Source organism: Lissotriton vulgaris, chromosome 4_1 (assembly GCF_964263255.1).
Source record: "Lissotriton vulgaris chromosome 4_1, aLisVul1.2, whole genome shotgun sequence".
NCBI classification, from domain to species: Eukaryota; Metazoa; Chordata; class Amphibia; order Caudata; family Salamandridae; genus Lissotriton; species Lissotriton vulgaris.
In genome coordinates this window covers 53,883,547-53,910,428 of record NC_141691.1, presented here as the reverse complement: position 1 = coordinate 53,910,428, position 26,882 = coordinate 53,883,547, and the positions used below count along the sequence as shown (strand labels likewise).

The 26,882-nt window shown below is 46.9% G+C and overlaps 1 protein-coding gene across 1 annotated transcript in view; it reads right to left on the bottom strand.

The window, feature by feature from the left end:
- LOC147718350 (uncharacterized) overlaps positions 1-26,882 on the bottom strand; it is a 395,588-nt gene that overhangs the window by 326,697 nt on the left and 42,009 nt on the right. The window contains exon 2 of the mRNA XM_086918293.1: positions 6,725-10,366. Within this exon, the coding sequence (XP_086774419.1) occupies positions 6,725-10,300 (3,576 nt within the window). The 5' untranslated portion in view covers positions 10,301-10,366. The remainder of the gene's footprint in view (positions 1-6,724; positions 10,367-26,882) is intronic.

Sequence of the window (26,882 nt, the reverse complement as noted above, 5' to 3'; positions counted from 1 at the left end):
TGCTCTGCCTCAACCCCTGTCCCCAGAAATACCTACTCCCATCCTCCTGGGGAGACCCTTCAGACTCCCAGAAAAGAGCCCCTCTCACTTCACCATTCCTACTAACCGCGACCTTCAATCTCCTGAGGTTCTTCTCATCCCTACACCCCCTCAGACTCAGCCGCCCCTACATCCCTTCACCATCACTCGAACTCGGCCTTCCGACCCCCTCCCCACTCCCACAGAACCTCTGAGGAAGAGCTCGCAACCCGACCCCGCTCCGAGGGTCATGAACAGTGGCTATCTAGGCAACCCAACCAGCATTAGACCCGACAATTCAATCTTGCCCACCACCTCAAGGGCCGTTCCGACCCACAATGACATGCCTCCTCCCCCGGAAAACATGTTGCACCGACTGAATATTATTTGTAACTGATTCTCTAACAACATCAGAGGCCTTGGCGAAATTATAACCAACCTAGACAAGGCTCGTATGCCCGAACAATCCCCTACTAGGGCCTCTCCTCCAACCAACTTTAGCCTTCTAAATTCCCAGTCCGAGCCCTGTCCATTCTGATCTCCGGCCCCCGAGGCCCAAACAAACAGTTGGGGAGACCCAGTTAGAGACCCTCTATCGATTGCCCGAGCAATCCCTTACAAGGGCCTCTCCTACGACCAATTCTAACCTTCCAAAATCCCAATGCGAGCCCTTTCCCGTCCTAGATATCCGGCCCCCGAGGCTCAATAAAACAGCTGTGGAGACCACGGTACAGACCCGCACCAGAACCAAATCCCCCATGTCCAGGCTACAGAGTCCCCCCCCCCAAGTATGTTTGCAAGGTCCCAGACGCATAGACCCTCCAGGACCAAAGCAGCAATGTCAGAGGAAGAAGCAGCGATCCTAGCTGCCACCTACGACTCTCCTCCCACAGTCTCACTTGAATCCAAAATACAAGTGATCACAAGCTTCAGAAGAGAACACCCCCCCCGCCCACTCCCCCCCCCGCCCATCTACAGCTAAAAGACCCCCGCCCTCCCCCTCGTCCATACCCAAGGCACCACGAGGAAGTACCCTAGCAAAAAGGGTATATCCTCTAGCGGTCTACTCATTAATTGTAGATCAGCTCCCAAACACGCAACGGAATTAGCAGAAACCATCCTCTCCCATGACCTAGACATTGCGTTCATCACAGAGATGTGGTAAAAAGAGACCTGCACCCCCGTTTAGATATGCTTGTGCCTCCTGGCTACTCCATCATCAACAAAGATAGGATAGATCAAGGAGGGGGAGGTATAGCCATCATCCACAGAGACGGCGTAGACATCACTATAACCGACTCCTGCAAGTACAGCTCATTTGAATGTCTTTCTGTGAACATTAAGACTAAAGACATCAGCCCTTTAGTCTGTCATCTTCTCTATCACCCCCCCAAGCAACATCCCCCCCATTTGGGGGAACACTTATCCGACCTAATTGCCCAGTGTGCACTCAAACACACCAACGTCCTAATCCTGAGTGATCTCAACCTACGTTGGAATGAGACCAACAACTCTCTAATTCAATCTCTCAACAACCTCCTCTGTGACAATAATCTTTCCCAACACTGTTCAGAAGAAACGCACAACAAAGGTGCAACCCTGGATGCCATCATCGCCCACCAGGATGCAATTACGATCGACAATATTCTTCCAGTGGACTGGTCGGACCACCACATAATCCTATTCCACATCAACCAAAGACTTTTATCCCTGCCTCCGGTCCTTGACCCCCCCAAATAGTCCAGAAATCTCTCCCAGATTCCCTTGGATGCATTGGAAGAGGCTAAATCTGCTCCTACCTAGTGACTCTGAGCTCCCCACAACTAAGCTTATCTCGCTCTAAAACGTGAACATGGTAACCTTGCTTGACCAACTCGCTCCCCTGAAATTAAATAAAAGTTGTCCTATTCCGTCCAGATCATGGTTCGACTCAGACATCAATTATGAAAGGAGACCAAGGTTGCAGCGTTGAAACCACAATCCTTAACATAATAGAGGACATTCACAAATCATTGGACTCAGACCAATGCTGCCTACTTATTCTCCTAGACCTATCTGCAGCATTCGACACAGTAGATCACAAATTTCTCCTCAAGCCCCTCGAAGAAAGGGCTGGTCATTTCTCCACAACCGCTTCCAGAGAATCAAAATCAAAAGCTTTGAGTCCGACCTCCATCCCGTCAACAGGAGAGTTCCCCAAGGATCAGGGAGTTCCCCAAGGATCAGGGAGTTCCCCAAGGATCAGTGCTCTCCCCTCAACATCTACATGGAACCCATCACCACCCTCCTCAGAAAAGCTAACCTCCCTTTCCACTTATATGCAGACGATCCTCAAATTTACTTGGAAATCCCGTCGGCCAAAGACAATCAAAGACTCAACGAGCCACTAAGAGAAGTGGAACTGTGGCTGTCCAATAATCACTTAAAACTGAACCCGGACAAAACCGAACTCCTCATTTCGAACAAAGAAGAAAATTCACAAATGGTCGAGTGGATAAAAGCCATTGATGCACTCAAAGGGAACCTCACCCTAGCTGATTCTGTTAAATCTTTAGGCATTACACTAGACTCAAATCTGGACATGACTAAGCACATTAAGATCTCAGCGAAGAGTGCCCTCCTCAACCTAAAGCTTCTAAACAAAATGAAACCTTTAATCCCGCCCAAAGATCTTAAGCAAGCCACCCAAGTATTGGCGCGGTCAAGACTAGGCTATGGAAGCGCAGTACTCTCCGGCATAGCTAAAACACATCTTTCTCCCCTGAAAACAACTCTATGCGGCTGCTGTTAGAAATTGGATCCCAGGCTGGCCAGGGCTTGCGCCAAAGTCAGTCAGAGAGCACCACTCCTAAGTCAGGGCAAGGGAGTTACACGCCAAGATAACCCCCGCTCACCCTCTAGGTAACGAGGCGCAAGCAGCAAGGCTAAACTTGGAGGCGATATGAGTTAAGTATTTGCGCACGCACCCCAGCAACAACACCCAAGACCCACCACAAAGGAAACTCCATACAAGGTTATATATAAAAATAGCCTTTGTATTACACCAAAACACATTAGATAAAACACACACTTTACAATGTGCCAACAGGCACGGGCAGAATTTACAGGGGATATGTACAAGACAGGGCCACCTGGACCACTGTCAGGAATCAGCACTTTTAGAAGTAACACTTTTAGAACATAGCACATAGAATGTAAAATTACTGTAGTACACAACGAGTAACTACTGGTAACCAGGACCTCACTAGCACCACCTGCACAAGGAGAAAAACAACCACCTAAGTATCACAATACCTGTAGGGGTGTAAACACAACACATAATGCATAAAATACATTCAGCGGTGTAAGAGCAAGGCACATGATGCATAAAAACATTCAGCGGTGTAGAACAAGGCACATGACGTATAAAAACACATTCAGAGGTGCAAGCATGAGCAATTTCGCAAAGATCACATTAGCCACCACCTGTGGCAGTCCCTAGGCCAACTGGCCTCTCTAGGGCTAGGACGCCCTGTGTCCAAAGTCAGGGGGCCTAAACGTGGCAGTTGCCCACGAAGTGCTGGGCAACTGAGGCAAATGATGGGGCCAACGTGGGAGCCTCGCAGGCTGTGACCAAATCTACTGTCCCCCAAAGAGCCTCGCTGGGCTCTACAGTACGCACTGCTCCTGAGCCTTTCTGGGGCTCTAAACACAATGTGGGCCCTGGAGCCTCGGGGCTCCCAATTACAAATGCCCCCTGAGCCCTCTCAGGGCTCAACACAGAAATGGCCGTCGTTGGAGTACCTCACGGGGGACTCAGAACACAGGAATGCCCCCAGAGCCTCTCTGGGCTCGAAACAAAAATGCCCCGGGGCCCTCGTGGGCCAAACCAGAATGCGGCCTTTGCTCTGTGGGGGAGGGGCGGGCACCGGCAATGTGCCCAGATGCCTCCCTCTCCTCTGCGATCACCTGCACTCACCGGCTCGGTCTCCTCCTTGATGGCGACGCGCCGTCGGCAGGGCTCTCCCAGGGCACGGGAGCCCCGCAGGACCAAAAGCACTTCCGGGTCGTCCTGTTGTCCCTCTTCCTCCTGGGCAGTACGTGCGGCCGGCGCCCCAGCCGCAATTACGCCGCCATTTCCCAGACGTCCTCGAGGACGCTCCTTCCGTTCAATCCGACGCAATCCGGGGTAGCCTCCCGGGAATTCACAAATTAAAGCGAGGTGGCACTCGCTTGGGCGGCAATGTCCCTGGCAGGGCGGGCACCTGCCAGAGGACTCGAAAATCGTCACGCAGCGGGGCAAACGCCGGGTGGACTCCGGCTTCCAAAAGTAAAGCGCTCCCTGCGCTAAATGCAAAATAAAGCGCTCTTAAGCGCTAGAAGGGGAAAGAAAAGCGCTCCCAGCGCTATCAATCAAATGCAGCGCCCCCAGGCGCTATAGGACAACAAAGTCCAGCAAAAGTCCTTGTAGGTAGGCAGGGGGGCAAGGCTGGGCCCAGAGCCAGCACACTGGGTCTCCAGGCAGGGAGACACTCCAAGTGGCGGTCCTCTGGCCCAGCGACAGCGGCAGCAGCCCCCTCAGGATCCTGGAAGAGAACATCTGAGGGGACACAGCCCCATTTTTACACACCACATTTCTTTGTCTAAGGGTGCAGGGTGGGGGAGAAACCAGTCGCAGCTGGTTTTGGAGCACTCTTGATTGCTCAACCACCCATTTCATTCACTGGCAGGGCTAGGGTCATCAGTCGCACCACAGGGGGCGGAGCCAGCATGGTCTGGGGAAAACCCAGCCTCATTCAGGACACAGGTACACTCCTCCCAGCCATCAGCATGCTAATCTCCCACTCACCACCGGGCAGACCCATCATGACTCATGGAGCCTGGCATCCCAGCCAGCTCCAGCCAACCACACGCCAGCACCTTCACAGCACATACACAGCCATGTCTAGAAGTGGCACTTCCCCACTAGACCCATACATGCCACACATACCATTGCGCAGCATTCGCGCTCACGAGTTCGCACATACCAAACTCGCGCATGTACACCTCACGCATCAGGAACTACCAGGGACACAGACATTCCCCATGCATTCCTATGGGAGGGCAGGCCTCTCATCACATGCACGCAGAGTGCGCACGCACTTTCCACTGGGACACAGTGAAAGTGCGCAGAACCCAAAAATCACCATCACCAGGTCACCATTACAAGCAAAAAGTCTAGGGGTGAACCTGCCAGAAGGGCCAAGTCCAACAGCTGCCAAAATGGTCACTGGAGTAAAGAAATTTGATCATCTCTCCTGCTCTCAAAGAATTCAAGTGGCTTCCTATAGAACTGCGGGCGAACTTCAGAACAGCCTGCCTCACCCACAAAGCCCTTCACACAGGCAAACCCGAATATCTGGCGGCAAAACTCAAAAAAAGCTGGCCAGAAAAGGACTCAGAAGCTCCAACACCTTACTTCTCATCCAGCAAAAATCACGAACAGAAAACCACCGCCAGGTCCTTCGCCAGCAACACGCCTAAAATCTGGAACTCTATTCCCCTCACATCAGAACTATTCTGCCCTTCGCTAAATTCAAAAGTCAGCTCAAAATCCTTTTCCTTGACCGATCCCCAACGAACAGATAAGAGCAGCTGGAGCCTTGAGATTCACACTTTCCTTCCCGGATTCGATGTTAATCAAGATCTTGGTATGGACCCTCCACCGCATTGTCACTGATTTTTATTTCTGAACTGTCTTGCCTTACGGTATTTTGTGCTATCTTTTCCTCTGCTATATAACTGATGTGAAGCGCTCCGATACCCTCCAGTCAGGCTAGCGCTATTCAAAACTTAAATAAATGAGTGAGACTGACTAATGTAGAGGTACACAGGAGTGGATTACTAAATTCCTCATTTAAATTAACCTCCAGACCAGTCTTGTGGGGGTGTTATGCAAGGACCTGCCATCTCTCGAATACAGCAACTGCTTTGTCTGCAGCACAACACTGCTGCAACAATGCCCCATAACTTGAGGCACAAGGTCACTACTGGAAGCGAGGGGTGTGCAGATCAGACCTAGCCCCTCCCCCCCCCCCAATCAGAAGATTACAGCACATCCAGAAGATCCTCGGACATGCTACTATTGGGTCACCCGGACAAGGCAAGTTAGGAAGGAGGAGAGTCGCAGAAAAAGGCTGGGATGGACACACCCAGTCACACTGTCTTGCACACACCAGTTTCCTCAACAAGCACAACTCCCTACAGCCGGGGTAGTATTTAAACAGGATGGAAAACTGTTTCTACAAATACAACTAAAGAAAAATCATTGACAGTTGGGGATTCAAATAGCCAGTCTGCTGGAAGTTTTTTTTTCACAGCCTGAAAGTGCAGCACCTTCAAGCATAGCAAATGTGTTTAAATGGAAGCCACTCAATCCTAGGTGTTCTATCTTATAAACAATTTCTGTGTCAACTGTGCAACATCAGTGGTGTTGCAGGATTGTGTTCAAAGAATGGCAATACGTTGTGGCCTTTTCTACAACCTTTGCAAGAGTAGCCTATAAAAGTGCTTCAGTATGTAAATGAGTCGCTCATTCCCAGGTGCATACAATTCGATGGACTGTGGTTTCTCTTCCCCCATCTTCATGTACTCCCAATACGTTTTAGCCCTACTCATTCACAATCAAACAAAGAGGAGGTTGAAAGTGAACCTCAAGATCAGGTTTGATAAAAATGTTCTCACTTACTTGTGCAAGCTTGGAGTCTAGGGTGGGGGGTGGTGTTTCTTCGTTTTTGGAGTACTGATCACCAAGCACGGACGAGCTTGCTCTCTGACCCTCAGACAGACTAGTGGAGCTTGTTCCAGTGGGTTTCTGTGTACTGGGCTGAAGCCCAGGCTTCGGCAGACCGGCCTTCCCATTAGTCAGAAATGACTTTGAAGAACTCTTAGTCAGAGTAGGAATCCTTGCTCCACCAACAGGAGGTTTTGTTGTCCAAGTCTCCCTGGAACCTCTAGGTTTTTCAGTTGAAGTGAGAGCCAGGCACCTCCTGGCTCCAGGAAGCCCAGACAGCAGAGTTCTAGCTGGAACTTCAGCTTTTGAGAGATTTCTCTGGCTGGTGTTTGCTGTACGTTGCAGATTGGAAGTTCTGGAAGTGCTGACTGCTGTGGGCTTACCAATAGACTTTCCAGTACGGTCCATGACGCTTTTAGCCTGCTTGGACTTGCTCTTACTCGACTCAGATACCTCAGAGTTTGACTTTTCCGGAAGGGAACAGATTGATAAATTGGTTAATTTATGGAAAGAACTATTGTTACTCTGCACGGAATCTGAACGGGTGTCCTTTGTAAACGGGAAGGCCACAGCCCCAGGCAGTGGAGTAGAGGTCACAAAGGATAAGGAAGCAGCCGAGAAACAACTTTCATTGTGCACGAGCTCGATACTCCTCCTGGAGAGGTCAGCAGGTTGAAGAACGACAGACGTGTCTCCAGAGCTCAGACGAGACAGTGTTCTGTGATGACTCAGACTTTCACCTTCAGCAGATCGAGCAGAGGAACCTAGCCCAACCTCTAGTGCTCTAGATATCACCTCATCCGGTGCATGCTCACCTTTTACCACAACATTATTTAGTTGAGCCTCACTGTTTACCAAGAGGTTATCCATTGCAGCATCACTTTTTACTGCGATGTTCTCCAATTTAACCTCACATTTTACAGATTCCTCCAGTTGATCCTCATTTTGACCCTCAATCTGGTTTGTAGCTTCACCGTTACTCAATTCTTCTGCCAGATTGCCCTCACCGATTACCACTTCCTCCACTGATCTTGCCTCGCTTTCTATCATTTCTTTCTCTGATGTGGTATGACTGCTAACCACCTCTTCAAGATTAACCTTTGTTTTTGCACCGTCTAAATCAGGTGTAGCATTTGCAGAATTCTCCAGCTTAGATGCCTCTTGGATATGGGTGTCTACGTCTATTGTCCTACTTCTCCCATACACAAGATGTTGGTGCGAGACATCTCTGGTCACCATCACCACTCCTAGATTATCCTGAGGACTACTGACTGCAAGGTCAATTGTTGCATTTCCTAGATCTTGGATATCCTGGTGATGAAGGTCTGGTAGGTCTCTTGTTGCATTTGTGCTATCTTCAAGATCCTGGTTATTGTCTCCAAGATCTCTTGTTTCATTCCCTCCATCCTGGCTGTCTCCAATAATTCTTGTATTGCCTTCAACTGGACCAAGGTGCTCATATAGGTCCCTTGTGGTATTGCCTTCAAAAGAATCCTGGAGCTTATCTCCTAGGTCTACTGTGGTATCGCCTTCAAGAAAGTTCGGATGCTTACTGGCTCCAAGGTCCCTCGTGGTGTCACCTTCGTTGACAAGATCTTGGCCATTAATGTCGCCTAGGTCTCTTGTGGCGTTTCCTTCCTCCATAATTTCTTCAGTCATGTCTACATGGTTCCCATTGAGCACAATGTCCTGTGTAACATTCATATGAAAGTTGCCCTTAGCTGATACAGGGGGACTTTTTTGCCCAATCTCTTGCGTGGTGTTTAACAAATGGACAACCTTAGTTTCCGATTTCTTGTAAGGGCTTATGGTACCAATCTCCAACGTTGTGGTAAAGAGCTCTTGGGTTTTGTTCACTGCACTCTGCTCCTCTGTCTTGGTGACAGATTGGGCATCCAGCTTTACAGTGATTAACGCATTTGATGCAGGACCATTTGCTAGGGGGTTGCTGTGAGCTGCGGGGGCATGGGTGACAGTGGTGTTCAATAAAACACTACAAGCAGGTGCATGCAAGTCAACTGTGCAGTTTAGGTCACAGTCCGCTACTGTTCTAGCTTCATGTAAGCTGCAGTTGCTTGCAGACTCTCTGGTTGCAACCTCAGGAACCTCAAGTCCGTCAAATAAACCAGAATCTTTTAAGCCTCTAAAACCGCCACTGGAAGACAAAGATATTTTGGACAAAATACTTGGCTCACTATCTAAAAGTTCCTTGCTTGCACCAAGCGGTATCGTTCCCTCCAAACCTTCACTCCCAAATTCCATCAGCTGCGTGTTCATATTATCAAGGTCAAGGATACTCACAGCAAAAAAAGACGCCTCAGTGCAGTCCAGAGATCTTAGAACCTTATCCGCATCGTGGCATAGCATGGATTTCATAGGCGTGAGCTCATAAGGAAGAGGCTCAGCTTGAATGGTGGAATAGTCAAACATAACCTGCTTTCTTTTTGAAGATTGTGGGCCAGCAGAGAACTCAGAACTCGGCTGAAGAGTTTGTTCTTCCACCACCTTGCTGCCTGCTATTTCAGAGACTATCTTATTGCACTCTGCAGCATAAGAGCTCAGATACTGGAGAGCGTCCAGAGTGATTTCTTCTTGGTTTGACGGGGTATGCTGAAGGAGGTCTGGAAAGGGTTCCCTCACGCACTCATTTCCTATGGGTAAGTTACATGGCTTTTGTTCAGAGACACTTTCGGGCTCTGTGGAACTCAGCTCCAGGTCTACCTCCATTACTGGCGTGAGCAGAATTTTGCCTTTTGGCTTAGTGGTGGCCACTGGGGTGCTAAAGTATTTGCCAGCAGAGCGTTCATTGTCTGCATTGGATGCATCTACCACACCACTAGGATTTGCAGACTGACAGTCAGGGAAATATCTAGAATTTGGCAAGGTGGAGTTGGTGTCCATGGCCCCCGGCGGAATCAGGTGCTGCAATGTCACAGTGGGCTCAGAATTGGGCAATACATCGTTTAACATTGGCTCAGCACTTTCTACAGAAGAAACTTCTTCCTGGACAACATTCTTATCCTGGGCTTCGCCATGGGATTTGAGACCCCGAGAATCTAGAAAGACCTCATTTCCTTCATCATCCAAGACAACAAAGGTCCTACTCCATGAACTGCAGACGGAAGAGCCAGCTTCTGAGGCTGCAATGCTGGATTCATGACTGCCACTGCCCTCCATTTTTTGGCTACCATCACTATCCTTGCGAACCCAAGTGCTGTCTAGTGGAGTCTTGCTTCGCTTAGCTGCTTCCATTTTACAGTTTTCAAAGTAACTGTACAGGTTTTTGCAAATCTCTCCTGTACTGTTTCGCCGCTTGAGACTTGCTGCCACGCTGGACTTCCCAGAAGCACAGACTTTGACTTCTGAGAAAACGTCTTTTCTGAAATCTTGCTTTCCTGGGGGTCTCTGGAGAGGCCGCAAGCACTCCTTTGGCAAATTTCCCTTGTCTTTTAAAACAGGCCTTGCTGGTTGAATCTGGCAATAGGCTCGAGAGGCACTTGAAGAGGCATCTTTCAAGTTTGGCAACGACATGTGTCTTGAGGGAGGAAAGACCCGTGCATTCGGCTTTGGGAGCCTATTCCTTCCGCCTTTCGAAGCCTACAAAACAAAAAATACATTCATATAAATAATACACAGGTAAATACTACACAATTACAAAAAATTCAAAAAACGTCTGCCCAGAGAGGGATAAACATGTGAAACACCTGCACCACTGACAATGTATTACAATTAAAACGGATAGTCTAACTAAAAGGAGGGACATAGCTTCTCTCTCCCGTGCGAGTGAAAAGGACATGAAGTGTATGTAGTAACTTGGGTTGGTTTAAGAATCCTATCTTCTAGAATGTGTGTGACTGCATTCTCTGCTGAGTGTTCTCTTTGTGGTAGTTGCCAGATTCACTTTGTAGCTACAGTTGCCCTGCTCTGATAGTCCAGCTAATCTACAATAAATCAATGAACTGGCTTTGATCTGGTCTCCTCATTATTCAACTATTACATCATTTTTGGCGACGGGTGCTGGGCCATGACTTTGAACCCACAAGCGGCGAAATTAGAGTCAAGAAACGTAAAGCGAAAACGTAAGAGGAAATCCTTAAATATTTGAGAGCCACAGACAACGAGTAAAGTAAGGAAAACGTTTTATTTTACTTGTGGTTGGCTTCGTTGTGAAAGAGAGCAGGGCGGAGGCATTTTAATCTTAAAGAAATCCAAGCTACTACATGGGTCTCAACAGTTCAGCGAGGGGTTATTAGTGTTCAGAATAGAATGGCGCACAACATGTAGTGGTTGAGTAGTCACACAAAAGGTAATTTTGGTTGGTGCTGCTTGTACAGAGAGAACCCTAAAAAACTCTGAAACCAAAGGGTGTAGGAACTAACCCTTATGCAAAGTACAACAGCCAGTCAAGCGCACACAACAATTGTAAGGGTATAAGTGATCAAGGTAAGGCGTTTAAGGATAAGGTCACACACGATGTTCTTTCTATCTTAGTTTTAATTGGTGTATGATTGGTCCTCCTGTCCAGGAGACACCACCGAGAAAGAAAACCAGCCGACACGTGTTTCGTCAGTAAGGGTGTTAACCCAATGACTTCAGGGCTGGAGGAAATACAAAAAGGAAGGGGTTTGGGAATGATAACAATGAGAATGCGAAAGAACACATAACTAATTGAAAATCAACAGAAGGGGTACCTCGTGTGAGTGGAAACCTAAAGAAAAGAGTGAGGGGGATGCCGGAAGTGACTGTCAATTTCGTAGAGAAAACACCTAAAGTGCGAAAAAAACAGTAATGTGCCCTCATAGTGATGGGTGACTTAGTGTGTGGAAAACGGCTTAAAACCATGTGCAGAGCACAGTGACAATAAGGGAAAAGCACAGTTAGGTCGGAAGAAACATGGAGAACCTAGGTATATTAGCTAGCTAGTCACTGCTCTGGGTTATATACCTGTAAAAGAATGGAAAAAGGGACAAAAGTAATGCACAATTCACAGGTGAGTGAGGTGATGTGAAAGCCAGTGCTCCGAATCAGTGACTATTTGATTATCATAACAAATCTTTGAAATGCAATACAGATTTGATTGTTTCTTGTTGTAAAGTAAAAAGAGTAGCCTGCAGCCTAGGGGGGGAGAGGAAAAAAGGGGCAGTATATGCGGTTGCAAATCCTCAATGTTATGAGTAAAGTAAGGAAAACGTTTTATTTTACTTGCGGTTGGCTTAGTTGTGAAAGAGCAGGGCGGAGGCATTTTAATCTTAAAGAAACCCAAGCTACTACATGGGTCTTCCTTTATAATAAATAAGACCCTTGAACAACCTCAAGCTACTACAGTGTACTTTTGGTGACTACTTGCTCTTAAGCTTTAAAGAAGAAGAAAAAACACACCTTTAAACATTTTTCTAGGTTCAAACTTTTTAAAAGAAGCCAGTGTGTGGGACATTGCATTTACAATCTCACTGTGGTATCCCTCCTTTCAAAGTGCTTTACTGCAGGTAGAAGGATAAAACACGTTCCCAAATATCAAAATGTATTTGGTTTAAGGATCCAGTGTGAACATTCTTGCATTGCAAAGGCCATTAACTGTGCGGCATCCAAACATTCCCGTCCAATTCCAATACTTTCCACCCACCAGCAGGTTGCTAAGATCTTTCATTACGAAAGGGATTGCCTATACAGTACTCTAGAAGCCCATTTAAGGCTCAACTTCCAACCTGATATCTATCCCACCATGATCGAGCACTACAAAAAGTAAAAGAGTGGGAATGGTCTTCACATCTGCATTACAGCCAAGACAGTGGTCTCCCTAGCCTGTTCCCGTTCAGAAGCAGAAAGTTCCTGTATCTTCCAAAGGTTCCAGAGCTCAGGGTTCAGCAGGTGGGAATGAAGTCTACTCCTGACTTCCATTGCCAAACTAGAGGCGGTCTCTGAAAATCTCAGCTGCACAGGTTTATGTTCTTCGAACTCTGATGAACATACACTAAGGCAGCCTTGCGGATTTCACATCTAATGTGCACACGAACAATTAAATCTCGACATGGGTCTTGCTAAGTAGCAGCCTAATAGTGTCAGAACAAATGGGACTTTAAGGCCTTCCTGAAGAGTGGGGCGTGAGCTTGTCCTAGACTGAGCAAATTCCAAAAGATGGTTCACCAAAACAAAAGGCGACGGCTCTCTGGCCTCAGACTAGCACCTTTATCTGAGACGTAGCTGCTTAAAGTTCATTCATACTTCTAAGACCATCAGGACATGGACGCCTTGAGGGAGACGGTTGCTGGATTGAGTAGATACAAGAAAACTTTGCTTAAACTGAATACCTCATTACTGCAGCCTCGATTTCCACTAACTCCTAATAGGTGTGTTTTGCACCCACTGCAAATAATGGGTCCGGAGCAGCGGGGAGGTCAGTATGACAGAAGCCCAAACATGGGGCCAATGGCGGGTCTCACAACCAGTGCCCTGTTTGACATGCGTATGCTCTACTTTGCAAAGTTGGTGAAGGAGGATACCCATTAAGCTGCTAAAAAGTTTGCTCAAAGACATTGGCATCAAAGACACCTAGATGTTTAACCAGGTTAGACCGCTCAAGACTGTACTTCATATAAAGACGCTCAGTGGAAAGCTACCAAGGCTTAGCTAGTTAGCAATCTCGCAGAGCCTACTATGTACAGCGCTCCGTGCTGTGGGGACTTAACAGAATTTAACATTTTCTTGGACATAGTCCGCGCAGGACTACACAAGTCAAAGATATATAAAACAGGAGGGAGATGGGGGGGGGTCAGATGGCGACAGTTATACATCAACAAGGGTAGGGCAAGGTGAAAGCCAGATGAACAGCACAGGTAGGGGGGGGGGGGGGGGGGGGACTACTCAATCTCAATAGAATTGCAAAGATTACCTTTTGTGATGGCTCGACCATGGTGTCAGCACCCAGATGAACTTATTCATGGAACAGGAATTGATCCCTGTAAATCTCATTGCTCACCCTAATTCTATCTAAGGGGGTCCTGAGAGAGGTTTTCCTTGAGAAATGGGGTAATTAAGAGCAGCTTTAGCAAACTTCAGCATTTATATTCCCCAATTAGGGATGATGCTCCTTAGTGAAGTGCGAGTGCTAAGCAGGACTCCTTATTGCACAAACAATTAGAACCAATGCATCTTGTAACGCGTACCTTTCAGCATGGAAAATAACCTTCCGCTTTACTATTATCTTTCTAAGAATAGGGCAGACTTGTGCCATCTCCTAGTAGTAACACAAGGCTCCTGCAAGTATAATCGTCTGTATGTATTCCCTCGTAAGGAGAGTTTTTGGCAGAAAGTTCTCCGCGCCTGCTTGAAGTCTCATCGGATGAATGTGGTCTCTCCCTTCACAGCATTTGGAATTTAAAATCTGGTTACAAACCATGTCCCATGCTGCACTCCAAACTTACAAGTCGCAAAAAGGGATTCGGTGAAACTGAGGCAGGAGGAACCAAAGCGCATGAAAAGGCATCCTTGTGCCAAGTTTTCTTGGGAAAACAAAAGGCTTAGTCAAAAGATTAGTTAGGATTTTTATTCACTTCAAACGTTTTGAAGGAGAGCGAGCAAGAAGTGTGTGCTGGAATCACTAAATATTTTCTCCAATTTTAATTACATGCACGTGGTGCACTCCCCTTCACAATCAAAAATACTGTTAGAATTGAAATGCCTCACTGCCATATTGTTCATATTATACCGGATATTATATTAGCATTTATGTAGCTATTTTATTCAATTCATGTTGTATGTTCACACAATAAGTATAGAGGTTATGTATTTTAGGTTGGCATCTGTGCCGCCATTTTCTCTCATGCAGCCTCCATTTCGCAACAGGATTGAAACTAAGCTTTTGTCTCATGTTGCTGGTCTCAGCAGAAAGCTGCTGGGATGCATTTGCATCACCAAGGTTAGGCCTCACTGAAGCATGAGAAAGTGGTTTGTTAACGCATACCCTTCCCTGAGAGAGAGGTGGCTCCCACTATTCCAGCTGCAGGCACAGACTGTATGACCTCGCCAGAGAGATAGTGTGTGCCTGGTCTCAAACTCTTAGCTCATCTTTGTTTGCCCCCATGTTCAAGTTGTCTCCCTGTGGAAAGTTAGTGTGGGTGGGTCACTGCCCAGTTGAAGAAATGTACAACTTATTTATGCTGGGGAAAGTCAGTCCCCTCTGTAGCATGTAAAGAGGCTAGTCAGACTGGACTCCGCTGCAGCGCATTTTACAATAAAATAACTTGGTTTGTATTCTCTACTGCGTCACTGACGCTTCACTTCTTGGAAGGCCAGAGGAGGTAGAGCGTGACCCGGGTGACCCTAGTTGGGCCACTTCCTTCAATACCAACATTTTAATAGAATAGTTTTGCTATATTCTTTGACTGAGGAAGTATCAAAACATTCATCAAAAGAGCCAGTCAATGTCAGTTTTTCTGAGTATCTGCATCCTCCGACGCATAGGCCAAAATCAAACTGTGCTAGCGTACAGATCTCCAATTTGGGACCAGCCTTTTTACAAAAGTGTCCCATTCCACAGAACAAGCGGATGGGAGAGCCGAGAGGAATGTGCTGCTAGATAAAGTATTTACTAAAAGAGGGGTGCCAATGTTCTTCTGATGGATACTACGAACCACAGATTCACCTTTAGAATAGATACCAAAGCAGTCCCTCCCCAGCTGGTGGGTCTGTGGAATGGCACAGATTAAAGATTTTTGCAGGGCACAACCGTTCAAATGCCCTTCCTGTCAGACCGTATTGCCAAGGCATTTTTTCTTCGTACACATGCACACTGATGCCCATGCTGCAGCCTGAAGTGCCCGGTACTGGCAGTCTGCATGCTAGCACAGTTGTAGCAGCCTTTGCCCTGGTAGATGAGACTTAAACTATCCGGACGCTGCTTTTTGGCCATCGAGTTGCAGACATTAATTCCGAAAACTAAGCATCTGGGCAAAGTCTGGTCTTTGCACCTCTTTTCCCACCAGAAAACTTCACAAATGGCACCAAACGCCATAAGGTGGATGCTCAGCAATCGATGTCAAAGCAGAGTCCAAAGAATGGTCTCTCCTCTTTCGAGAGGCCAGGTGGGGCAAAGGATGTTCTGAGAGTGATGACCAAAAAGAATTACACTTCAAGCTGTAAGAATCTCATCACATAGTGATCTCTGTGGTGAAAAGTATGCATCTACTGTGCAATCTTCTGCTATGGAAAGAAACATAGAACATAAAAATAAAGTTACTTGAATTTCTTGTTAGGAAGAACTTTAATGTAGAACAGAGTTTAGTATATAGCCAGGAAACTGACTTTTGTATTGTACACGGTTTTCAGAAAACAATGCTCTGAAATCAATTTTGCAAAAAAAGAGGCGGCAAATGAAATATTAGATTGCAGGCGAAATGAGCACAGAAAGATGCAATACAGAGAGTGGCAGCAAGGGCTGAGCAACAAAAGTAGTTAGCTGTTACACACTCTAAATAAAAAGCAAACACGTTGTGCCCTTAAGGGAGGACCACATGTTACTCTTGAAATCTTCTAATAATGAGAAATGACAGTATTTAAAGTAATACTACTGGCAATTGCTACAAACAGATAAACAAGTGACCAAATATGTAGATTGTAAGCCTCAAATAACATAAGAAAAGTAAATCTTTCGTTATTGTGAGACCTAGTAACATTAGGATGTACCAGAAACATAGTGAAGTAGGTGGTTTAACTATCAAGAAAGGTTTTTCAACGCGGATGCATTAATTGCTGCCACGATACAAATGAAAAACAGACCTAATTTTCTGATAGTTTGAACCATTTTGATACACACAAGTTCATTAATTGTAACACATTAACATTACCTGTGGCCGAATGATATGTAGATTCTACCATTAGTATCAGGTGGTAAAAACATTTAAGACCTCTGTGAAACAAAACATATCATATGGTGTAACACTTTGCAGAAGAACATAAGAAAAGGGACATCGCAGTTGTAGTAGTTTCTAGAATTGCTACAGTCCGTCCAGAGAGCAGGGCTAGGAACGGATAACTAAATCTAAGAAAACAAAAAACCCTATAGATTTAGAAAATGGAGGTTGGAGAAAGAATTAAATAGAGATGAAAAAAATTGAAGTGCGTTCCCAGCATAAAATGGAATAATTAGAATTTCTGGAATGTATTCGAAAGTTCACAAGTTTGTTTTCTCTCTGCAGGAATACGTTTAAGGTTGATTACATTAAGTGCAATTCTATATTTTTGTTGAGGATGCACATGCAGGACTTAAAACCCGTTTGCATTATGATTTGCTGTAGTTTCTATCTGGGACGGAATTGTGAGATCAGTATTTATGAACTTTCACCAATGCACTCCTTTCGGTTTGAACTCCGCAGGTGGCAAATGCATTAGTAAACTAACATATCATTTAATAGGAGTCAGTTCTACTGAGATCCGTAATTAAGATGTTCAAAAGTGAATCTCACTGCATAAAATTTCTGTAAAGCTAGATTAGCTAAAGGAAGGAGGTAGCACGGACTCTCATAATAACTTGGTAAAAACAACTATGGCTGTGGAGGGCTGATGGAAAGAAACTAAACAGACCCAAAAGTTCAAAAATAGATAGATGGGAATGTGATTAATAGAGGACCTCCCAGGAGTTGGGTTGGATGAAGTATTACTACAAGTAATATTCAATAATTACACCACGCTGAATAATGTATCTAAGATTGCAGATAAAGGTCGAAGGATGTACAGACTATGCATCTAGTATGGACAGTTTTAGGGTATGTGGTCTACAAGTTCAGTAGTACAATGGTGTAAAAGTATGCAATTGATTTTTTTATGTTTTTGTGAATTTATGCAAATGCTTTCAAATTGCAAAATGTGTGGTATTAAAAAATTCTAAATGTACAATTATTTTTTTTACCCGATTTTCAGAGTCTTCAAACTTCAGGGCTCGAAAAATCCACTCATTGTCTTATTCAGGACAAGCTATTTTTAGGGACTACTCGCCCTTTCTGGCTAGCTGAAAAACCTCTAACTTCAGTCACAGAACAAAAATGAACTGTAGGAAAAAAAAAACCTGACCTGTGTATCTGAAAGTAGAGCTAAGTGTCAAGATCAGATTTAAAGACATCTTTTTGCTCACAAAGTGAAAGAGCAATAAAAATGCATTTAAATCTGGTCACATTTGCTGGCTTTCAGAGACCGAGGTCAAAAGTCAGTTTGTCTTCCTGTATTTAACTTTCTTTCTGTGACTAAAGTTAAAAGATTTTGTAAAGTGATCTGTGTGGCAATTGAACTGTGCAAAGCATGTGAAATGAAAGGATGCAAGATGTCAGGCTTTTTTCTAACACTACACTGAAATAGCTAAGTGAACTGTTCAAACATTTCAAATATTTCACTAGTTATGAAGACCCAGTTTTGTAATTCTGTGGTGAAAATATTTTTATAGGATCAAAACAAAATCAGAACACTTTACTTGGTGATGTGCAAATTTTCAATTTTTTTGCTTAAACCCAATTTCTAAACATTGTTTACGCGCTATTATCAGTAAAACTACATCTTGGTGGGAAAGTTTTGTGGTTATTTCAATGTAAAATATGCTGTTAATGACAGTGCACTACCAGATCATGCTTTGGTAATATATTTATTTAAGGTGAGTTTTTAAGTAGGAGCTGGGAATTACTACTGCTCCTGCCCAGATGACAATGCGATTAGTGAACTAAGAGGCAAGCCAGGGATTATGCGTACCCTATTTATGGGCTCAATTCTGGTTATACATGGATCAAACATTTAGTCTAGTCAATAACGAGATTTTTTGGTAAAGAAGAAATCGTGAACTTGCATATTTGAAGGGGCTCACTTATGTGATTAAGAAAAAGGCAACTCGATAAAGCTAATTTGCTTAGGATCACACAATGAGACTAGTTCACAGGTCAACTACATTACAGTTAGGTCGAGTAGATTAAAGTTACTAGACCTGCAGGCCTAGTTACATTTTTAGGTTTTTGAGCCCTGGACTTTGACTAGGATAGGAGTGCCCCAGAGGAAGGGATGGGAATGCTAACATTGATTAGAGGCATATGCCAAATACAAATAAGTGAGAGCCCATAGTGTGTTCCCTACTGTGTATGGAGGTTCACAAATTTTTTTGAAGGAAACTGGATGGCCCCAGCGTTGATAAATGGCTCCGATCGCCGACTGAGACCCAGGTAACAACCTGGCAGAGTTTGATGCATTTTAATGAAATTTGGGAGTCGCTTGACACGTCCACCATGGTTTCTTCTCTTCCGGCTTTGTGTTCACTGGTCAAAGTAAGAAAAAAGTTATGTGGTGTAATATGAAAGAGTATTTTTCTCAATACAGGTCCCAGAGAAACATATATTCCCCACTACAAGAGAATGTGCTGAATGAAATTACAAACTTAGGACCACTATAGAACTCTACTTGGAGTAGGTTCTTTAGCGATTAGAGAAAGGTTGCTGAAGTCTTCCAAGGTTAATTTTATGAGGCTGTAGACCTTTCAGTTGAGGAACACATTTATTTTGAATTGAAAATTAAAATCTAATTGCCCGTTTATGCGGTCATGCTGGAAGACCTTACTTAAATTCTCAAAATGTTTTTAAATGTGACATGATAGGATGTCCTGGATTTACCATTGTGTTGCAGCTGGCATTATATGCTGTGGGCAGTTCAAGAACCGTTCTCAAACCCCATGTCATGCAAATCAATAACAGGAAGCGAAACTTCACAGGAGAAATTAATGAAACCCAGAGGACAAATAAACTTTAATTTGACTGGAAAATGTGTAAAGTAGCCAACTAACTTTGAAAACAAAAAGGGAAACTGGAGAGGAGGCTGCTGATAAAAGATGATTGCATTGATGGTGCTTCTGGTTAGTGTTGGTATACGGAGACTGTTGTGGGTTCTGCAGGACAGGGGACGGGCACCAGAAGTCGCCATTTTCTACAACAGAAGCCTTGTGTGCATGGCCAAAGATCATGAACTGCAAAAGCAGCATCTAAGGCTTAACTTTGTTTGGGAGGGAAAACGGGCACGTGTCCACAAACAGCTGGCTTACAGGAGCATGGATGAGGGAGGCCTTGGCGTCCCCAATCTGATGCGCTACTTCCAGGCGTCTCAACTCCGTTACTTAGTAGAATGGTACAGACCTGAGTCGGAGAAAAGATGGCTCTTCCAAGACACAGCTATGGCTCAGATGCCGCTTTGGCGGATTCCATTCCTCGCCAGGCAGAACCGGCCACGATACATGTTGCGTTATCCTATCACACACACGACCTTACAGATATGGGATAGGGTGGCGCTCAAACATGGGTTAACAACCTTTCCCTCCCCCTTTACTCCCATATTGGACAATCCGGATTTCCCTCCGGGCAATGGTGCAGGCGCATTCCTCCAATGGCGCGGCACGGCATGTCGTGCTGCAGGCGACCTTTTTGATCCACGGGGATTTCTTCCCTTCACAGATATTAAGCAGGGGTACGACATACAGAACCCTCACCTATTCCAATATTTTCAACTAAGACATTGGCTCACTGCCCCGGACACCGCAGCACTGGTGGGTCGCCCCATGCCGACCTTTGAAAAATGGTTACTTACTAAAGACTCGGATAGACACCTTGTCTCGGAACTCTATAAAATGCTCACACCACCACACACTTCGGAGAAAACACCAAGTCAGAAACGTTGGGAGGCTGAATTGGGAAGAGCCTGGTCATATAAAGAATGGGGTTACGTTTACTATAGGGCTACACGCACAACACGCATCACAAAAAAGAGGGAGGCGGCAGTGAAATTGGCTATGTACTGGCACCTCACCCCAGTTCGCCTACACAAGGGGAACCCGGCACGCAGTGAGCTTTGCTGGAGGGGTTGTGGGGAAAAGGGCACTCTTACCCACCTCTTATGGGATTGTCCGATACTCTGAGATTACTGGAAGATGGTCCTGGACGATATTGATTCCACCTTTAAAACTGAAATCCCGAGATTCCCTGCATACGCTCTATTGGGCCTCCCCAATGCTCTAACCTTCCCCATGAAGTCCTTGAGGGGCCGACAGATGGGAATTGCCATGCAAGCAGCCACACAACATATACTATCTCTATGGGGTTCCACAACCAGCCCTACACACACGGGGTGGCTCCATAAACTTTGGTTTACACTTGGGATGGAACGCATACAGGCAACACTCACCGGAGCCACCGATACCTTTCAAAAAACGTGGCTTCCACTATTGACCCTTCTGTCCAAGGAATTTAATGAAATCACATGCCCCAAATATCTTAAGATTGTGCGTCTTAATGATGTCACCTGTGACACTCAATGACTTCCCAAATGGGGGCTCTGTGCTTTGCTGGCCTGTTGACTGACCTTCTGGCACTACAAGGCACACTGGTCAGGGCGGGGGTGGGGGGCTCGGAGGGGGGTGGGATAGGGGTTGTTGGTTGCTGTTGTCTTTATGTCATTTTATCGCACCGCAAATCATTTGCTTCCACGATGTCTCACTGCCAGTTAGGCATATATGTCTACATCTATCACTCAATTTTAGGGAAGACATGCTTGTCTGTCCCGTCCGCTGTATATGCCTCTTGCCTTTCCAATATGCTGCGATGTCTTTGTTTATGCCTGCTGGAAAATCCAATAAAATACATTAGAAACTAAAAGCAGCATCTAAGGAGTACAAGGTGTGGTCAAATAGTTTGCCTTACATCTAAAAAACTTCTTGAGACCATAGGTCATAACAGTGAATTTTGCAGAGTTGTGTGCCTCTACACATCCAAATCTATAAACAGTTCCAGAAAAAAAGCAACTGTTTCAAGTCACAAAATAGGAAAGTACCACAAAAATAAAAAAAGTGTCCAAAGATTAAAATATATTGTGAATTACTGCAAGCACATTTCACACAAACGCCCAACATAAACAATGAAATATGTAAGTTCTAACTGCACATATTTCAGAAAAATACTTTCGTTTATAGTGTTACAAATAAACAATGGTAAAGGGCCATAATTTTGTAGAATAGTTCATAATAGAATAGAAATTGAAAGATTGCAGGTTTTATCCCTTCCCAAGTGCCAAAAGCGTTGACCACGTTTCGACCCACGAAAGTTAAAGAATCATCATCAAGACAAAAAAAGTTTTAATGAACAAAGCCTAAGAATATCCAGATCAATGAAAAGGGACTAATGAAACAGGCCTAAAGGCAAACCTGCCAACCATAGATCGGAAGGTAAGGCAAGTTCACACAGATTCACAGGACGGCCCTAATCGAAAGTTTCTCAGTGCCTACAGACAAAGATACCCTTATCACCTGGTAGCGTCAATATATGGTATCAGGCATATTCCCACCCCTCTCAAACTCGCTGTGAAATCACATCCAAAGTCATGAGCAGGGAATCTGTGATATGGGAACCAGGAACAGGTGTATCACAATCCAATACTAATCTAACAGTTGCAAACTTCAGACAAATTATCTACTTTAAAGTAGAAGTTGAATTTCAATAAAGTGTAACAATCTTGGTCATCAGCTTAGAAATGTTTTTACAGACCATGCCCTGTGAATATGAATGTTTGAAACGTGGGTGTACACAGCTCTCCTGTAGGAAGTAACAGTGCTGAAACTTATTTTGGGATTTTCTGTATTTTTTTACTGCAAGATCATTCAGTCATCAAGTAAAGAAACAAAAATATACCCAAAAGGTGAAATGTGCAAAAAGATATCAAAACAGTAGAAAAATTAAGGGTGGTAGGTTCTTAAAAGTTATCGTGGAGGTGCAATTGTTGGCATTAAATACATCAACAGATATTGCCTGCAGCAAGTGCACACCACTGATCTGTTGGAAATTCAGTCTAGAGCAACTGTTAATCGCTGTTGGCGTCCTTCCCTAAACTCTGAAAGGATTCAATGGACTTGGCATTGCCAAGACCACTGTTGATGCTCAGCTCAGACTACAACATTACAAATAAAATATTGGCCAACAGATCACTCCCACTGGTCCCAAGAATAATCATCATGGGCAGCAATACATTGATGATCAGACAGGTGGATAAAGCTGAGACTTTGCCCCCAAGGGCCATTGTGTGGTTTCTCTGGAGGTAGAACAGGGATTTCATAGACCACTGTATCAAAGGCCAAAGATACAATTTTAAGAGCTAGGATGAAACAGTCCTCTTCATCAAAACTTTAGGAAGTCTAGAGGTTTCAGGAGTGTGACCTAGCCTAAACCTAAAATTGAAAGTAATTAGGAAGGTGGTCTGTTGCCTCTCAGTGCAATAATTGTTTGTAAGCAGTTACCCATAATTTTCTTAATAAATGGTAATCCTGTGATAAGACGGATATTCGAGGGGGTCTATGTGATCCAATGTTTGAAATTCTCACTTCATTTATTTTATTTCAGAATACAATATACCCAAAATATGACAGAACATGACATTAGGGAAATACAGAATCGAGCACAATATTTTACAACAATGTGCCATGGTATACAACACACTGGCTATTCCCATCAATATTCGCTTATTTACTGTCAATCATCCACTGGCTGCACCGTGACTTCCATTTGCTGTCAATTACATCACCTTGCAGGGCCTGTCGCTCGATACACCACGCGGGTCCCCCCCCCCCCCTCCGCGAGTGCCAGGACCCCTCTCCGTTGCTGCCTCGCTCTGGCTGAGCGCCGGTTTGTCGCACTATTTCTGTAATTTGGGATTATTGTGGTCTCTGCTTGTGCCCCCGTTTCTCTTGTCACCAGTATTGTATTTCTCTGCTTGTGCCCCGTATATCTCGCCACATTTGTATTTCCTCTGCCTGTGCGCTGTTTCTGCAATTTGGGATTGTGGTCTCTGCTTGTGCCCCCGTTTCTCTTGTCACCAGTATTGTGTCTCTGCTTGTGCCCCGTATTTCTAGCCACATTTGTATTTCCTCTGCCTGTGCCCCCGTGATTGTCCAGCCGTCTCTTCCGCTCCCCGCCGCTGCTCCCCTGCGGCCCCGCCCCCTTTTTCCTTGTGTTCCCGCCATTGGCCACCCTGCTCCCGCCTCCCAGCTGCTCCTCCCTCCCACTTCGCCATTTATGGAGGTCGCTGCACGGAAGCGCAGCGGACGTGCGCAGTGGGTGCGCCGATTGTGCGCCAAAGGCGCGCCCAAAGGCAAGCCCGTCTGCGCCTGGCCCGCGCCAGACCCCCTGGCCCCCGCAGCTGCCAACCCACCCACCGGACTTAGACACCGCCACCCTCAACGCACTCATCACCGGCCGAATCCCCAGCTGCCACTGTGCCACCCCAGGACGCACCCACGGACCCTTCACCTGCCAATACAGCAAGTTCTCCCGCCTCCAGACCTGCACTGCACCCGCCAAGCCGAGCACCAGCAGCAACCACCTGAACTGCATCCTGCTCAACACCCGCTCCGTCCACAGACACGCCGTGGAACTATGGAACCTGCTCGACTCCACATCACCAGATGTCGCATTCCTCACGGAAACATGGATGAACGCCTCCTCAGGGCCAGACATCGCCATCGCCATCCCGAACGAATACAAGATCACCCGGAGGGACCGCGTCAACCAGACCGGAGGAGGCATCGCCATCGTCCACAAGAACAACATCTGCATCACGACCAACTCCGACGACACCTTCACAGCCGCCGAACACCTGCACTTCCAGATACACACCGACCCCAAGACCACCCTCATCTACAGACCTCCGGGACCACGCACACAATTCAGCAAAGACATCGCCAACTTCATCAGCCCGAACGCCCTCCCCTCTGCTGACTACATCCTCCTCGGGGACCTCAACTTCCACTTAGAGAACAACGACCGCAACACCACCACCCAGCTGGACAACCTCGGACACAAGCAACTGGTGACCACCCCCACCCACTACGCCGGCCACACGCTTGACCCAGTCTTCTCCTCCAGCAAGGACATCTCCTTCAGCCACACCGCCGGAATCCACTGGACAGACCAAAGCTGCGTCCACTTCAGCTTCAGTAGGACCACCACTCACCACCACCCGCAACAGGTTCCCCGCAGAAGCTGGAACAAGATCACCACATCCCTGAGCCAGAACCCTCCCGCCAGCTCAACGAACCCCAACCAAGCCGCCAACAACCTCACAAGATGGATCACCAACTGCGCAGACGACCTCGCCCCTCTGAAGACCGCGCCCCCACCCCCCGTCAGACCCGGCAACAAGAAAGCATCCTGGTTCACCTACGAACTCAAGAGCTCCAAGAAGAACTGCCGGGCCCTCGAGAAAACCTGGCGCAGAGACCCGACTACAGACAACATGACCACCCTCAAGCACGCCACCCGGAAACACCACCAGCTAAACCACACCACCAAGAAAACCGCATTCAAGGAACGACTGGACAACAACGCCCACAACAGCAAGGAACTCTTCAACAGTCAAAGAGCTCTCGAACCCCAGCACCGGAAACAACAACATCATTCCCTCGCAAGACCTCTGCAACTCGCTCGCCTCGTTCTTCCACAGCAAGATCGCAGACATACACAACAGTTTCAGCACACAGCCGACGCCCCCAACGACTGTACCAACGCCCTCCGAGCCTGGATGCCGGTCAACACCGAAGACACCATCCGCACGATGAACTCCAACTCCGGATCACCAACCGACCCCTGCCCTAACCACGTCTTCAACAAGGCCGACTCAGTCATCAGACCCCACCTCCGGGACCTCATCAACACCTCCTTCGACACCGCCATCTTCCCAGAGAGCTGGAAGCACGCCAAACTCCACGCCCGAAACCCCACCGACCTCAAAAACTACCGCCCCATCTCGCTCCTTCCTTTTCCTGCCAAAGTCATCGAGAAGACCGTCAGACAGCTGGCCGCCTTCCTCGAGGCAAATGGATCCCTCGACCCCTCGCAGTCCGGCTTCCAGGCCAATCACAGCACCGAGACCGCCCTCATCGCAGCCACAGACGACATCCAAGCCCTGCTCGACAACAGGGAAACAGCGGCCCTCATCCTCCTGGACCTCTCCGCAGCGTTCAACATGGTCTGCCACCGCACCCTAGTGCAGCGCCTGTACAACGTCGGAATCCAGGAGAAGGCACTAGAGTGGATCGTCTCCTTCCTCGCCGGAAGAACCCAGAGAGTCCACCTCCCCCGTTCAGATCCGAGGCCACCAAAGTCATCTGCGGTGTACCACAAGGATCATCACTCAGCCCCACCCTCTTCAACGTCTACATGAGCCCCCTCGCAGCCATAGCACGCCAACACAACCTCAACATCATCGCCTACGCCGACGACACCCAGCTGATCCTCTCCCACAACCGCCAGAACCAACCTACATGAAGGGATGAAGGACGTAGCCGAATGGATGAGGAACAGCCGCCTGAAAGTGAACTCAGATAAGACGGAAGTCCTCATCCTGGGATCATCACACTCCGCCTGGGACGACTCCTGGTGGCCCCCTGCCCTGGGCAACGCACCCAAACCAACGGACCACGCACGAAACCTGGGCTTCATCCTGGACTCCACCCTCTCGATGACCAAACGCCGTCTCCTCGTCATGCTTCAACATCCTACGCATGCTGCGCAATATGTTCCGATGGATCCCCACCGAAACCAGGAAGACGGTCACCCAGGCCCTCGTCACCAGCCGACTGGACTACAGCAACTCCCTCTACGCCGGAACCACAGCCAAACTCCAGAAAAGACTCCAGCGCATCCAGAACGCCTCAGCAAGACTCATCCTGGACATCCCCCGACACAGCCTTATCGCCGGACACCTGAGACCTGCACTGGCTCCCAGTTAGCAAGAGAATCACGTTAGGACTCCTCACCCACGCACACAAAGCTCCCACAACCAAGGCCCCAGATACCTCAACGACCGCCTGACCTTCTACACTCCCACCCGCCAGCTACGATCGACCAACCACGCCCTCGCCGCCGTTCCCCGCATCCGAAGAGCCACAACAGGAGGAAGATCCTTCTCCTACCTGGCTACCAAGACATGGAACTCCCTCCGCCTGACCCAAGACCACCTCTCCTTCAGGAAACAACTCAAGACCTGGCTGTTCGAACAGTCGGACACCCCCCCCCCCCCCCCCCCCAAGCACCTTGAGACCCTCTGGGTGAGTAGCGCG